This window comes from Panthera tigris, chromosome A1 (assembly GCF_018350195.1).
Source record: "Panthera tigris isolate Pti1 chromosome A1, P.tigris_Pti1_mat1.1, whole genome shotgun sequence".
NCBI lineage: Eukaryota > Metazoa > Chordata > Mammalia > Carnivora > Felidae > Panthera > Panthera tigris.
The window spans coordinates 142,746,631-142,760,558 of record NC_056660.1 but is presented as its reverse complement, the minus strand read 5'-3'; the positions used below and the strand labels follow the sequence as shown (position 1 = coordinate 142,760,558).

General features: G+C 36.2%; 1 protein-coding gene across 2 annotated transcripts in view; it reads right to left on the bottom strand.

Annotated features, from left to right (window-relative positions):
* The window catches only part of TENT2 (terminal nucleotidyltransferase 2), a 70,213-nt gene extending 63,567 nt beyond the window's left edge, over nucleotides 1-6,646 (bottom strand). For both annotated transcript variants that reach the window (XM_007079809.3, XM_007079810.3), the window contains exons 1-3: nucleotides 6,346-6,646; nucleotides 6,048-6,117; nucleotides 319-492 (exon numbers count right to left, since the gene is read on the bottom strand). In XM_007079809.3, coding sequence (XP_007079871.1) covers nucleotides 319-455 — 137 coding nt within the window. In that variant the 5' untranslated portion in view covers nucleotides 456-492; nucleotides 6,048-6,117; nucleotides 6,346-6,646. The remainder of the gene's footprint in view (nucleotides 1-318; nucleotides 493-6,047; nucleotides 6,118-6,345) is intronic.
* Nucleotides 6,647-13,928: the final 7,282 nt, after the last annotated feature.

The window sequence follows — 13,928 nt, the reverse complement described above, 5'->3', positions numbered from 1 at the left end:
TTTTTATTATTGTTTTAGAGACAGCGCAAGTGAGCACGAGTGGGGTAGGGGACAGAGGGAGAGAGAGAGAATCTTAAGCAGACTCCATGCTCAGCATGGAGCCCAACGTAGCAACTCAATCCCACGATAGGATCATGACCTGAGCCAATATCAAGAGCCGGTTACTCAACCAAATGAGCCACCCAAACACCCCAACAATGACAGTTTTTTTAACTTGAAACATTTCATATAAAAATGAAACATATAAACATATAAAAATGTCCTCAATTAGAAAACAAAATTTACAAATGATATGGGCCAAAATAACACCATACTTACTCTGTATTCTGAAAGTTGAACTGTGCATCTATAAGCTGCTGGTGTGAATAAAGAGTTGGTGACAGGGCGAAGAAATTATTATGTTGTTGATGGTTTGGGGTGAAAGGCGGGCGACCCAAAATTGAGTTTGGGAACATGCTCTTGTTCACTAAAAGTGAACATGTATTCTTCTACCTAGGATAGTTTTAAAAGACAAATTATTATATCTTGAAAATATTGAACTCAGTAATAACTAATATCTATTATTTAAAACAATTATTTACCAAGTTATGAATTTTACTTACAAAGTTATTTCAAAAGTTTTACCAGATCTCTTAAGTCCCACTACAGGTAACAAAAAACTTGTTAATAATGAATTTTAAATCTAGATTAAGAATATCATGCAAATAATAAAAAAAATGCAAATTTCTAATTTCTGATGTGTTTATTTGATAATTTCAACAGATCTTTCAGAAATCAAGTTATCACCACATACTTTGATAATAAAAAAGACACCACTCAGGACAGACATTTAATGAAGCCATACAGATTCTTACATTTATACGCAGTTGAATTTATTCAAAGGTATAAACCATAATATGACAACCTGATTCTTAGGATATAGATCTTACACATCTTCTTACAGATCAACTCAAACAAAGGAAGGAATCCGTACTGCCTAATACCTATAAAATTCTGAGATTTCCTTCAAAGTCTAAATAATTTATATAAAGGACGTCACTTAAAAGAGAGCCTGTTCCACAGCAATGGGGAAAACATACATAACAGTCCCCCCTTACCCACAATTTCACTTTCTGTGGTTTCAGTTATCTGTGGTCAACCATGGCCCAGAAGCAGATGATCCTCCTCCTGACATATCATCAGGTCAATAGTAGCCTAACACTATGTCATAATACACACACCATTCACCTCACTTCATATTATCATATGTGTATGTTATCATCTACATCATCAAAGAATACAATATAATTAAGATATTCCAAGAGACAACATTTACAAAACTTTTATTGCAGTATACAGTAATATAATTGTTCTATTTTATTATTAATTGTTGTACTTAATTTATAAACTTTATCGAAGGTACGTATACAGGAAAAAACGTAGTATATATAGGGTTCGGTACTACCCACAGTTTTAGACATTCCCTGGGGGTCTTAGTATGTCTCCTGTGTGAATAAGCAGGGGAACTATTGTACAAAGCAATCAGAACCATTCACTGACCCAGGCAGGAGAGATTTATACTTTGCAATGACTGATCCCAAAGGCTACAAACTTACAAAGAGGAGGGCAAAGTAACAAACAAATCAAGTATTAAGTAAAATCAACAAAGTGAAAATAGGATCCCCAGCCCACCCTCCCAATGCAGGCAATCAGAAAACCCATTTATGGTACTGGGAAAGAAACCAAATGACATGGTAACCAGAGAACCTATAATATAGTAACAGTTTTCCACGAAGAAAAAGTTAAGCCTGCTAGCAAACTACAGTAAAGTCTACTACTAAACTGCCCACCCATGCACACAGAGCTTCCAATTTGATTTCTAGAAACTCTCACTTAAAATAAACATTCAAGGATCACCATAAGAGAAAAAAGATCTAGGAATAAACAAAAACAATTCCAAGAGCAAAATAAATATATTAATTAATTAATTAAATAAAGCAAAAAAACACCAGAAAACAATATACTGTTTAAAAAGCAGAAAAGGCTCTTCGAAATTATAAAATTAAAAGCAGAAACACTGAGTAGAAAGTTAAAAGAACACTGAGGAAATCTCTTAGAATAAAAAGGAAAAACTAGTAAAGGCAGAAAGGAGGCAGAACAATAAGAGAAAAAAATATAAGAGAATCAAACTATATGGTCCATCATCCAACATAACAGAAGTTCCTGTAGAAGAGAGAAAACACACAGAAGGAAATTATCAAATAAACAAAACAATAAAATGTCCAGGACTGAAAAAAACCAATCCTGAGATTTAAAGGACCTAATGAGCACAAAGCACACCTTAAAAAATGTATGTACCAAGGTATATTATGGTAAGATTTCAGAACATAAGGAAAAAGAAACTTATATTTCAGAAGAGGAAAATGTTATAAATAAAGAGCTGACAATCAAAATGACTTTAAAATCCTCAATAGCAACAGAGGAAACTACAAGACAATGAAGTTAGTGCCTTCAAGTCTCTGCAGGAAATGCTCTCAAGCTATAATTCTATACCGAGCCATACTATCACTGCAAGGGAGAATAAAAACATGTTCAGACATGTCACGTATCAAACAAATAAAACAAAACAAAAAACCTGGGATCTAGGAAAAGGGAGACCTGCTGTAGGGCAGAGACAAAGTAATTCCCCAGAACAGTGGTGAAGGAAAGCTACCAGCTTAAATTAGAGCAAGAGGATGAAGGGTTTCAAGAAGAGACCCAAGGAGAAAAAAACTTAGAACTTTACCGGCAGTTTACCTGATGTATTTGACCACAGAGAGGAGCAAAAATAATCACACAAACAAAAAAGTAACAAGTTAAAAAGAAATTACCTAAACACACACACACACACTCAAAAAGTCATATAAAAAAGGATATATAATCATTATCTATTTGGTTCTCACAATAACACAAACATTAAAAATATCAATCTAAACAAAATTGTAACATATTACATATCTATTTCATATATTTATTTAAAGATTACGTATATTATTAAAATATGCTATATATATTTACATGTTAATATACAGTACAATTTAATGATAAGGGAGGCTACATTAAGGTGCTGAATTCTAATTTTCAGTAGATGTCAATTTTAAAAACAAGCCATAGAAGTTTTTGAAGAATAAGAGAGGAAAATAACACTTAAGCATCTAAAAGAAATAATAGCTGCCTCTGGGTATTGAGACCAGATGGTTGGAAAAACTGGTGGAAAAAACAGGATAGAAAAAGAGAAAGATCTGTGAAGAAACTAATAAATCACTCATACACACTTTGTTCCTTGCTTTTTTTCAATTTTGCAAGACTAAAGTTCCAAGGATGTACACAGATAATGAATGAGATTCACTAGGCCAAGATTTATAATGGATTGTGAATAAGAGTCGTGGGGTCCCATCAGATCTCATCCCAAGTGCCCGACTCTCTCATCTGAACCAGAGACAAGGTGTTACCTCCAGAAAACAAGAGTTCATCAACTCCCTTCAGCAGGTCTGTATCTCATTACAGGATACTTTTTTTTTTAAATCATTCTTATCATAACTGCTAAACTGTACTCCCTGATTTTCACTGCTCAAAGGAAATGGAAAATATCTTGAACCAAGCAGGATTCTGGACAATCCTTTATTAAAAGTACATGTAATAATCACAGAATGCCAGATTCAAGACTAGCAACTAAAGCCATATTCTAGCCTTTGTCTGGGTTCATGCTCTTTTCTTTCTTGGCTTTCTTTATTCTGTTTCCCTAACCCAAACTCCCACAAAACATAACTCCTATTTCATAAGATTCATGAGAAAATAACATTAAATATAATTCATTAAATGAACTTTGCTTGATATTTCATTTTCTTGGAATACAGATACTACTGATCAAACAAGGGAAGGAATTTGTATTCAGAAAGCTAAAATTAAAATGTTCTATTTTCGGATTTATTTAAATCAATTAATAGTTAAAATTCTAGACACTTTGTTTACATCAATATGCTTATGTTTTTCCTCTGGACCCAAATAAAGCCCCATATACATGCATTAAGACTTGAAAACCCAAAATGACAAAACAGTCTAGACCTCACCTTATTTCTATGCCATGACATGATAAGATCCAAAACAAGAACAAGTCAAAAGATGTCTTGTGGCCCACAAATACTCTACAAAGCTAATGACCAAATTATCCAAGGTTTAAAAGCTTACAGTGATTTCAGAGCCAAAAGTTTACCTAAAGCAGGTATCTAGTTAGCCTATCCCAAATTCCCAGATAAGCAACTGAAGCTTTTGGAGTTCCTCCAAAACAAAGTATCTGTCAGGTTCTCCTCAGTATGAATCTTGGCCCTGAAGTATGGCTTCAACAAGGCCAGCCCTCACAGTCAGATCATTCCTAGGGAATGTAACCAATGGCATTCACTGCTCCCCAACACGGGCATCCCGCATGACCATCTAGAAATCAGGAAGTAAACCAAAAGGCATGAATTTCAATTCCTCCTTCTAATATTTTTCTAATACATTTCAACACTGATTTTGATGAAGATAAATAATATAAATAATCCAAAAATAATCATCCATCAAAAACGATATGAGGAATCATTTTTTAAACAGAATATAGAGCTTTAGAGTATAAAATCCGACACACCTATTACCATAGAATTAAGGAGACCACCACAAAATTTTGTATCTTTTTCTTTATATTCTGAAGGAAAGGCTCCTTCAGTAAGTCTATTTGATGATCTACATAAAACACGATTCCACATCAACTGTGATAGCAGGGATAAGAAATTCTACAATAAAGAAAGAAAATCCAGATTATTGCTGGTATCTTATTTTCCTTAGCTTTAAAGTTATTGGCTTCTCAATGCTCGTGACAATAAAATAGGATGATATAGGAACTTCTGAAGAAGTGTTTTAAAACCGTTGCATGGTTCTTAAGGCAAGAATCTTAAAGTTGCTTCTTGACTAAGGTTGACACAATGGGAAATTATATACGTTTATTTGTAAATAATCATACAGGAGACAAGGGTGTACAGGAGTGGTTTACAAAGTAATTCCTACTGATATGGTATTTGGTCCTGTAACTCACAACCTGGAATTTCTGTCCTGAATTTGACTCTTCTCCAACCAATTAGAGAACTTTCAAGGTTACATAATTCCTTCCATAATCAGGATTCCCTGGAAAGCAGAATCTCCCCAGTATAAAAACCAAAAGCCAGAACTATGGCAACTAAATCAAGTTATCTGTCCACTTTGTCCAAATGCCTTTGACCTCCTAAACTCACTTCTTTTCTCCACAACGCAAAAAGTCCAAATCCTATATCCTGCTCACCCACTGTCAAAACTACTTGCGAGTTTTGAAAAGGACATTCCTTTTGATTAGGAATTAGATACCAACCCAGAGCTAAAAGAAAAAAATCTTGTCATGTGGTTTGAAATGGCCATTTCTTAAACGACTGATAAATGGCCTGTTCCACCTAAAGCCTGTATGAAAGAGCATTTCCAGACCAGACATAATTGGGGCCATCACACCAACAAAATAATGTTACTACCACTGGCTAAATATTGTGAGCCTCTTCGCTGTACATATTAAAAGCCTTGTGGTAATAAACCGTCCAAGACAGAATTTACAAGAGTATGTTACCTGTAATACAAAACACAGATTTAGTGTTCAGTTATGATCTTCCCTCACAAAATCACATACCACATATCCGTCAACAAGTTCCCATTTCGCCTGAGTTTTAGTTTCTCTGTTTCTTTTCGGCTCACCCTATTGGTATCCGCAATCTAAGTACGTAACTCCTATTTTAAACAAAGAGCTGAAGGAGAGAAAAGACGGTATCTGGATAATCAAGAAATTGTGAGACACATAAACCCCATCGTGCTCTCTGGCCTAGACAGATGACGAGTCTATCCACAAAGGCTGACCGGGAAATGAAGGGTACAACAATCTGACAGAGTCCTAGCCTGAGCACTTCCCTGGAAAGTGAAGAACTGAGGCCCCTTTAACTAAAAGCCTTACATTTTAAATACTTAATCCAGATGTTTACCTTATTTTTTCACCACCCTGTGAAACTCCATGCAGGGGTCCCAACACGGTCTTCCTCTTTGGCTCCTAGACTGAGAACGGGGCGCGAGGAAAGGAAACGAGTGGAAAAAGTAAGCGGTCCTAAGATTCTTCAGAAAGTGCAGCAGCCTTGGGGCCGCCCATACGTCTGGGACGTCTAAGAAAGATCGCCGGAACTTCCCACGCAAACATAACAGTGCGGTTTGAGGAAAAGTTCCCCGAGCCCCGCCCCCGACCTGGGCCTACACCATTGCGTCCCTTTCCGAAGCCCCCTAACTCACAGGTCTCCTCGGGGAAGGGCTAAGCAGGGCCTACTGGTACTGCCCGCCCAGGAGCTCCAAGGCCGGAGCAGCGAGAGCCCGGCGCGCTCGGTTGTCGCTTTCGCCGCAGCCAAAGCAGGTAGCGGCCCGCGTAAAAGCTAGGCCTGGCTCCGGATCCGGATCGCAACCTAAACCCCGGGCTCGGCGGCCGGGGAGGAGCGACACAAGAAAAGGCAGGGCCAGCAAGGGTGTGGGAGGTTCGGGGCGGTGGCAAGAAGCGGAAGACCAAAAAGTCACCGAAAAAGCGGCGTAGAAAGCCCTGTCAGAAACACCCGGAAGACTGTCGCGACCCGGATGGGAACAGCGAGCAGGGAGCGAAAGGTCACACTTCCGGCAGCCTCCCCGCCCGCCCCAGCAAGTGCTTTGCTTGAGTGCGCAGGCGCACAAATGCTGCGGTCTGGGTTAGGACGGAGGTGCCTGTTCAGCAGCTGCGAGCGCGAATGTGGAAGGGCTAGGCCTGCCCTGAGACAAGAGGGATCAGGCAGTCGGCGGTGGCCGGGCCGCGGAGTTCGGCTCTGGGCCGCGTTCGCGCTAATGCACAACGACTCCCGTGCACTTTTTAAAAAGTGAAGCACTTTTTACGAGTCCTTCGTGTCTCAGCTGGATGACTCCGCCCGAGAGGAGCTTTTCCTGACCCAGCTTTCCCTCACTCTTGCACTGATCTGTATTAAGTTTTGGTTATTTTCCTCCCTCCAGTGAAATGAAAGCAGCTTGGGGCTGAAATGCCTTATTGATCTCTAAAGCCTGGACTCGGCGCCCTGTCCTTAATAATAGCTAACATTCCCTTATTCAACAAATATTTAATATTTCTACTGGAGTGAACTTCGGTGGTGGTGAAAATATCAACGTTGTTGGATTTGTTAATGTAAATCTGTTAAAAATATACCTTTATTTTCTTTTTAATTCCTGTAGAAGAATTTCTCATTTCTGAAGTTGGTAATTTGTATCCTCGTTCTTTTTTCCTGATCATTCTGGAGAGAGGCTTATCAACTTTACTGATCTCAAATCCCAAAGCCATCTTTTGCTTTCAAAGATTATATTTATTGTTTGTTTCCTATTTACTGATTTCTTCTCTTAGGTTTATTTCCTTTCTTTTGCTTTTTTTTTTAATTTTTAAAGTTTTTTTTTTAATTTACTAGTTTTTTAACTTGGAAACCGAGATCACTGATTACAGATGTTTCTTCTTTTGTAACTCAGTACTGCTTTAACTACATCTCACACGTTTTAATATATTTAATATGTTTAATATTAATGTTTAATATGTTTAATATATTATGTTTTCATTTTCCTTCATTTCAAAATACTTTCTAATTTCCCCATAGATTTTTTTCTTTGACTCGTGGTTTATATGTAAGTGTATTATGTTGTCTCCAAAAATTGAGGAATTTTCCAGACATCTTTCTGTTACTGATTTTTTTTTTTTTAATTTTTTTTTAACGTTTATTTATTTTTGAGACAGAGAGAGACAGAGCATGAACGGGGGAGGGTCACAGAGAGAGGGAGACACAGAATCTGAAACAGGCTCCAGGCTCTGAGCTGTCAGCACAGAGCCCGACGCGGGGCTCGAACCCACCGACCGCGAGATCGTGACCTGAGCCGAAGTCGGACGCTTAACCGACCAAGCCACCCAGGTGCCCCTCTGTTACTGATTTCTAATTCAATTCCATTATTTAATAGTCCAGTTAAAATACTTTGCATAATTTGAATCATTTTCAACTTACTGAGACTTATTCTGTGACTCATAATACAGTCTGCCTTGGTAAATATTCGATGTGCATTTAAGATGAATGTGTATTGATACAATTGTTGGGTGAAATGTTCTACAAATATCAATCACATCAAATTGGTTGATACTATTGTTCAAATCTTCTAAATCCTAGAGGATTTAGAATATGTTTTTTGTCTACTTACCCGATTATTGAGAGGAGTATTGAACTCTCCAACTATAATTATGGATTCTTCTAATTCTACTTGTTCTATCAGGTTTGCCTCATGTATTTTGAACTCTGCTGTTAGTTGCATAAACTATTTTTTGCATTTGTAATTGTTCTATTATTTTTTTAATATAATTTATTGTCAAGTTAACTAACATACAGTGTGTACAGTGTGCTCTTGGCTTCGGGATTTTGTTCTGTTATTTAGATTAATTTATCCTTAATGAAATTGATTGTGAAAAGTATTTTCTCATTATGAAATGATCTATTTTATAAATCATCCACTTTATAAAATCTCTTTTTCTCCTGGTAATATTTTTTTGCTCTAAAGTGTACTTTCTCTGATGGTAATGTAGCCACTCCAGCTTTCTTTTTTTGTCGAGTTAACAAGATGTATTTTTAAAAGAAAATTTCCAATTCTGCCCAAGTCCTCCTGGTACTCAAACCCAAGAGGTTACAAGAAAACTACAGACCAATATACTTATAAACAGATGCAAAAATTCTTAACAAAATTCCTGCTGTTTTTATTCTAATATATGTAAGAAAGATAATACATCATGACCAAAAGGGGAATTATCCCAGCAATTAGGTTGAATTAATAGAAAATCAAACACTATAATTCACTATATTAACTAAGAAAAATTTTATCATCATTTTAATAGATGCAGCAAAAGCACTGGACAAAACCCAATATCCATTCCTAGGAATTCAAGGAAACTTCTTCAACTTGATAGAAAGCATCTATAAAAAGCACCATACTTAATGGTAAAGAACTAAATGTTTTCAGCAAAGATGAGGAACAGGGCAAGGATTTCTGTACTCACCACTTCTTCAGCATTGTAATAGGGGGTCTAGCCTGTGCAATGGGCAAGAAAAAGATATAAAAGGCATCCGAATTGAAAAGCAAAAAGTAAAACTGGTTTTATTTGCAGATAATATGATCTGTGGTGAAAATCCTACAGAATCTACAAAAGCTACTGGAACTGTTAATGAGATCATCAAGATCACAGGATATAAAATCAATACACTAAAGTCAATTGTATTTGTATTATACTAACAATACACAATCTGAAATTGGAATTTAAAATATCATTTAAAATAGCATCAAAAATGTGAAATATATCAGGATGAGTTTGATAAAAGATAGTCAAGTTGTACACTGAAAATACAAAATATGCTGAGAGAAATGTAAGAAGACACAAGCAGAAAGATATACCATGTTCATGGTTTAGAAGAGCCAAAACTTTAAAAATGTCAGTTCTTCTCCAAATTAATCTGTAAATTCAATACAATCCCGATCAAAATCCCAGCAGGCTTTTTTAGTAATTGACAAAAGGATTCTAAAATTTATATGGAGAGGCAAAGGACCTAGAACAACCAAAACAACTTTGAGAGTGAAGAGCAAAGTTGCAGAACTTACACTAAATTACCTGATTTCAATATTTACTATAAAGCTACATTAACCCAGAAGATATAGTATTGGTGTAAAGAAAGAGAAACAGATCAATAAAACTGACCAAATCCTATTCAATGAAACTGAATAGAGTTCTTAAAAAGTGCCAAAGTTGTTGATTTCAACAAAGGACAGAGGCAATTCAGTGGAGAAAAGAAAGACTTCACTAATAATGCTGAAACGTTTGGGTGTTCATAGGTGAAATGAATAAATTAATTAGTTAAATATTGTGTTGGAAATTAAATATTGTGTGGGAAAACACAAAATGGATCATACATCTAAACATAAAACTTAAAGCTTGTGGAAGAAAACAGGGAAAAATATCTGTGAACTTAGGCTAAACAAAGATTTCTTGGGTATAATACCTAAAGCACTATCCTTAAAAGACAAAAAGTAATAAATTGAACTTCATCATTCAATAGTTAAAAGAAATTAACTATTTATTTAAAGGACACTAAGAAAATGAAAAAACTAGCCAAAAACCGAAGAAAATATTTAGAAATCACATATCTGATAAAGAATTTGTATCCAGAATGTATATTTTGAAAATCTCTCATACCTCAAAAACAAAAAACAAAAAATTCTCATACCTTAATAAGAAAATGAGCAACTCAATAAACAATTGAGCATAAAGTTTGAATAGACACTTCACCAGAGAGGTCATATAAATGGCAAATAAGTGCATGAAAAGATACTCAACATCATGAGTAATTAGAGAATATATGAATTAAAACCACAGTGAAATATCACCACCTACCTATTTCATGGTAAAATGAAAAAGACTAGCCATACCAACTATGGTTGCAATGTGGAGTGATTGGAACTCTCATAACCACTAATGAGAATGTGAAATGTTACATCCTCTTAGGAAAATTCTTCGGCGATTTCTTAAAAAGTTAAACGTATATTTACATGTGACCTAGACATTACACCCCTAGATATATACCCAAAAGAAATGAAAGCATTTGTTTACACAAAGACTTGTACACACATGTCATAGCAATTGTGTTCATAATAGGCAAGAACTGGAAACAGCACAAATGTCTGCCAACAGGTAAATGAATAAACAATTCATGATATATCCATACAATGGAATACTAAGAGTAAAAACAAATTTACTTTTGATATACTTGCAACATGGTTAATCTCAATTATGATCAGTGAAAGAAGTTGAGCAAAAAATATGATCCCATTCACATAAAATTCCAGGACATGAAAACTAATCTTTAGAGAGAAAACAAGTCAGTGGTAGCCTGGAGAATGAGTTGGGGTGAAGGGTTGAATGTAGGGAGAATGTAGAAGGGAGAGATTGTAGAGGATTAGAAGAGAACTTTCGTGAGTGATATTCACATTAATTATCTTGATTGTTGTAATATTTTCATGTGTATATACATGTGTAGAAATGTGTAGCTTATTATGAGTCAATTATACCTCCAACAAGCTGTGAAGTTTTTTTTTTAAAGGGAAAATCTATTGGTCCATGTTGCACTTTCGGTGAATCTCTTAAACTGTGAGTAATTTTAACAACCCACAGTGGTCAATTGGAAATATTGGTTCACTGAGTTATGTAGATCTTCCAAATGTTGACATATTTCATCCTATGCTATCTAAATACCACATTTGTTACTATCACTTCCAATCTCATCGGAAGAATCTAAGTATTTGGTAATTGTCAAGATGACAGTGATGATGCAACTTTTACAGTTTTTTTTCTTAAAAGCTCAATTATATCAATGATAACAAATATTATTAGTTGTTTTACATGAACTGATGATTCCACTTCATTTATTTTTGAGAAAATATTTGTCAAATACCCAAGTCTAAATAACCACACTTTGTCTATGAATAGATATTTTAATAAAAATCGTGTTCCATAATATTAAAAGAAGTTAGTTCAGCTTGTAACTCAATCTCACAAAGCTTCTCCTACAGACAATTATGGTCTTTAGTATGCAGTAGAAACGTCCTATGAATACTTATTTTTTTAAACAGAATGTTTTAAAAGATGTGAATTCAAGGATCAATAGTCAATAGAATTAATAATTTTTACTGCTTCCTTAAGAGCATTCTTTTTTATTTTTTAATGTTTATTTTTGAGAGACAGAAAGACAGAGTATGAGCAGAGGAGGGGCAGAAAGGGAGACACAGAGTCTGAAGTAGGCTCCAGGCTCTGAGCTGTCAGCACAAAGTCCAACATGGGGCTTGAATCCACAAACCATGAGATCACGACCTGAGCCAAAGTCAGCGGCTTTTTAACCAACTGAGTCACTCAGGCACCCTCCTTAAGAACACTGTTAAGTTAAATTGTAATTTATTTTTAAACAGCAAGAGAAGGATAGTGAAGAACATAAGAACTATTGATTTGTGCCAGTGGTGTTCAACTAGAGGTGATTTTGCTCCCAGAGGTTATTTAACAATATTCGGAGACATTTTGGGTTGACACAACTTGGGACTAGAGGTGGTTGCTCCTGGCATCTGATGACTAGAAGCCAGAGATGCTACTAAACTTTCCAATAATCAATACACAGGACAACCCCTTCAATAGTATTATCCAACCCAATATTCCATTGTGTCATATACCACATTTTGCTTATCCAATCACCAGCTGATGGACATTTGGGTGTCCCCTTTTTGACTGTTACAAATAATGTTGCTATAACCATTCATGTGTAAGTTTCTGTTTAAACACATCTTGGGGTGCTTGAGTGGCTCACTCAGTTAAGAGTCTGACTTTGGCTTGGGTCATGATCTCATGGTTCATGGATTCAAGCCCTGCATCGAGCTCTGTGCTGACAGCTCAGACCCTGGAACCTGCTTCGGATTCTGTGTCTCCCTCTCTCTCTGCCCCTCCCCTGTTCACACTCTGTCTGTCTGTCTGTCTTTCTCAAAGAAATAAATAAACATTAAAAATTTTTTAAAAACCTATGTCTTCAATTATCTTAGGTATATACTTAAGAGTGAAATTGCTAGGCCATGTGATAACTCTGTGTTTAATTTTTTGAGGAACTGCTGACTCCTTTCCAAAATGGCTGCAGCATTTGCATCCCCATCAGCTGTGTATGAGTATTCCAATTTTTCCACATACTTGCCAACATTTATTACTGTCTCTCTTTTTTATTATAGCCATCTTAGTGGATGTGAGGTAGTATTTTGTGGTCTACAATGATTTGCTTTTGAACTATCAAAGCAAAAGTTAAAACAATAAAAAAACATAAATTCTTACTATTGTTTTGAAAATAATTTTGACTACATGGCTCCTAAAACACACTTTGAAAATGGCTGGAGCAGGGTATGGCAGAAGTCCTAACAAGAATTGATAGCAAAGAGATTTATTGGGAGCTTACTATATGCCAGGCACCTTGCTAAGCAATTTGCGTAAATTATGTCTTATACTCTGATTAACAGTCCTCTAAGATTGCTACTTTCATTATCTTCACTATACACGTAAAAAAATTAAGTCTTAGTGAAGTCAAGCAACTTTGCTCAATATCCCACAAAAAGGCCAAAGATAAGATTTGAATCTCGATAGCTGGACTCTGCACTCTATGCCTCCTCCTTTAGCATAGCGTAGGCCCCTCCCTGACTCAAAGCTCTGCTTTGGGACGTAGTCAGGGAAGAAGGGCAGGACTAAGGGACTCAAGAGCTTTTGATGATGTGGTGTTGTAGTTGTTGATTTTATATTTGCCTGTTGAGCATCTTGAACTTTTCCATGATGTGGAGTCCACTCTAACTTCTAGGTTCCTTCATCTTTGTCTTACTCACTTACATTCCCATTCGTATCTCCCTAACACTCTCTGTTGTATCTGATGAAAATTTTGGTTTCCAGAAAGGAGATGGGGATGGAGAAATAGGTCATTTAGAGAGAAGTTGGCAATCACCAGTGTATATAAATAGCTCTCTAGGCCCAGAAGAGACATTCTTTAGATTCTACCCACTGAAATAGTAGAAAGAATTTACAACCAGGTGCTAGAAGTTCTTCTTTCCTCATCATGAGTGTATTTTAGCACATTTCCCAAATCCATCTTCAAAGCTTCATCACTTTTGATTCGCTTTGATACATATTAAAAGGAAAGATGCGGGGCACCTGAGTGGTTCAGTTGGTTAAGCGTCTGAGTCTCGCTTTTGGCTCAAGTCATGATCTCATGGTTGGTGGGATC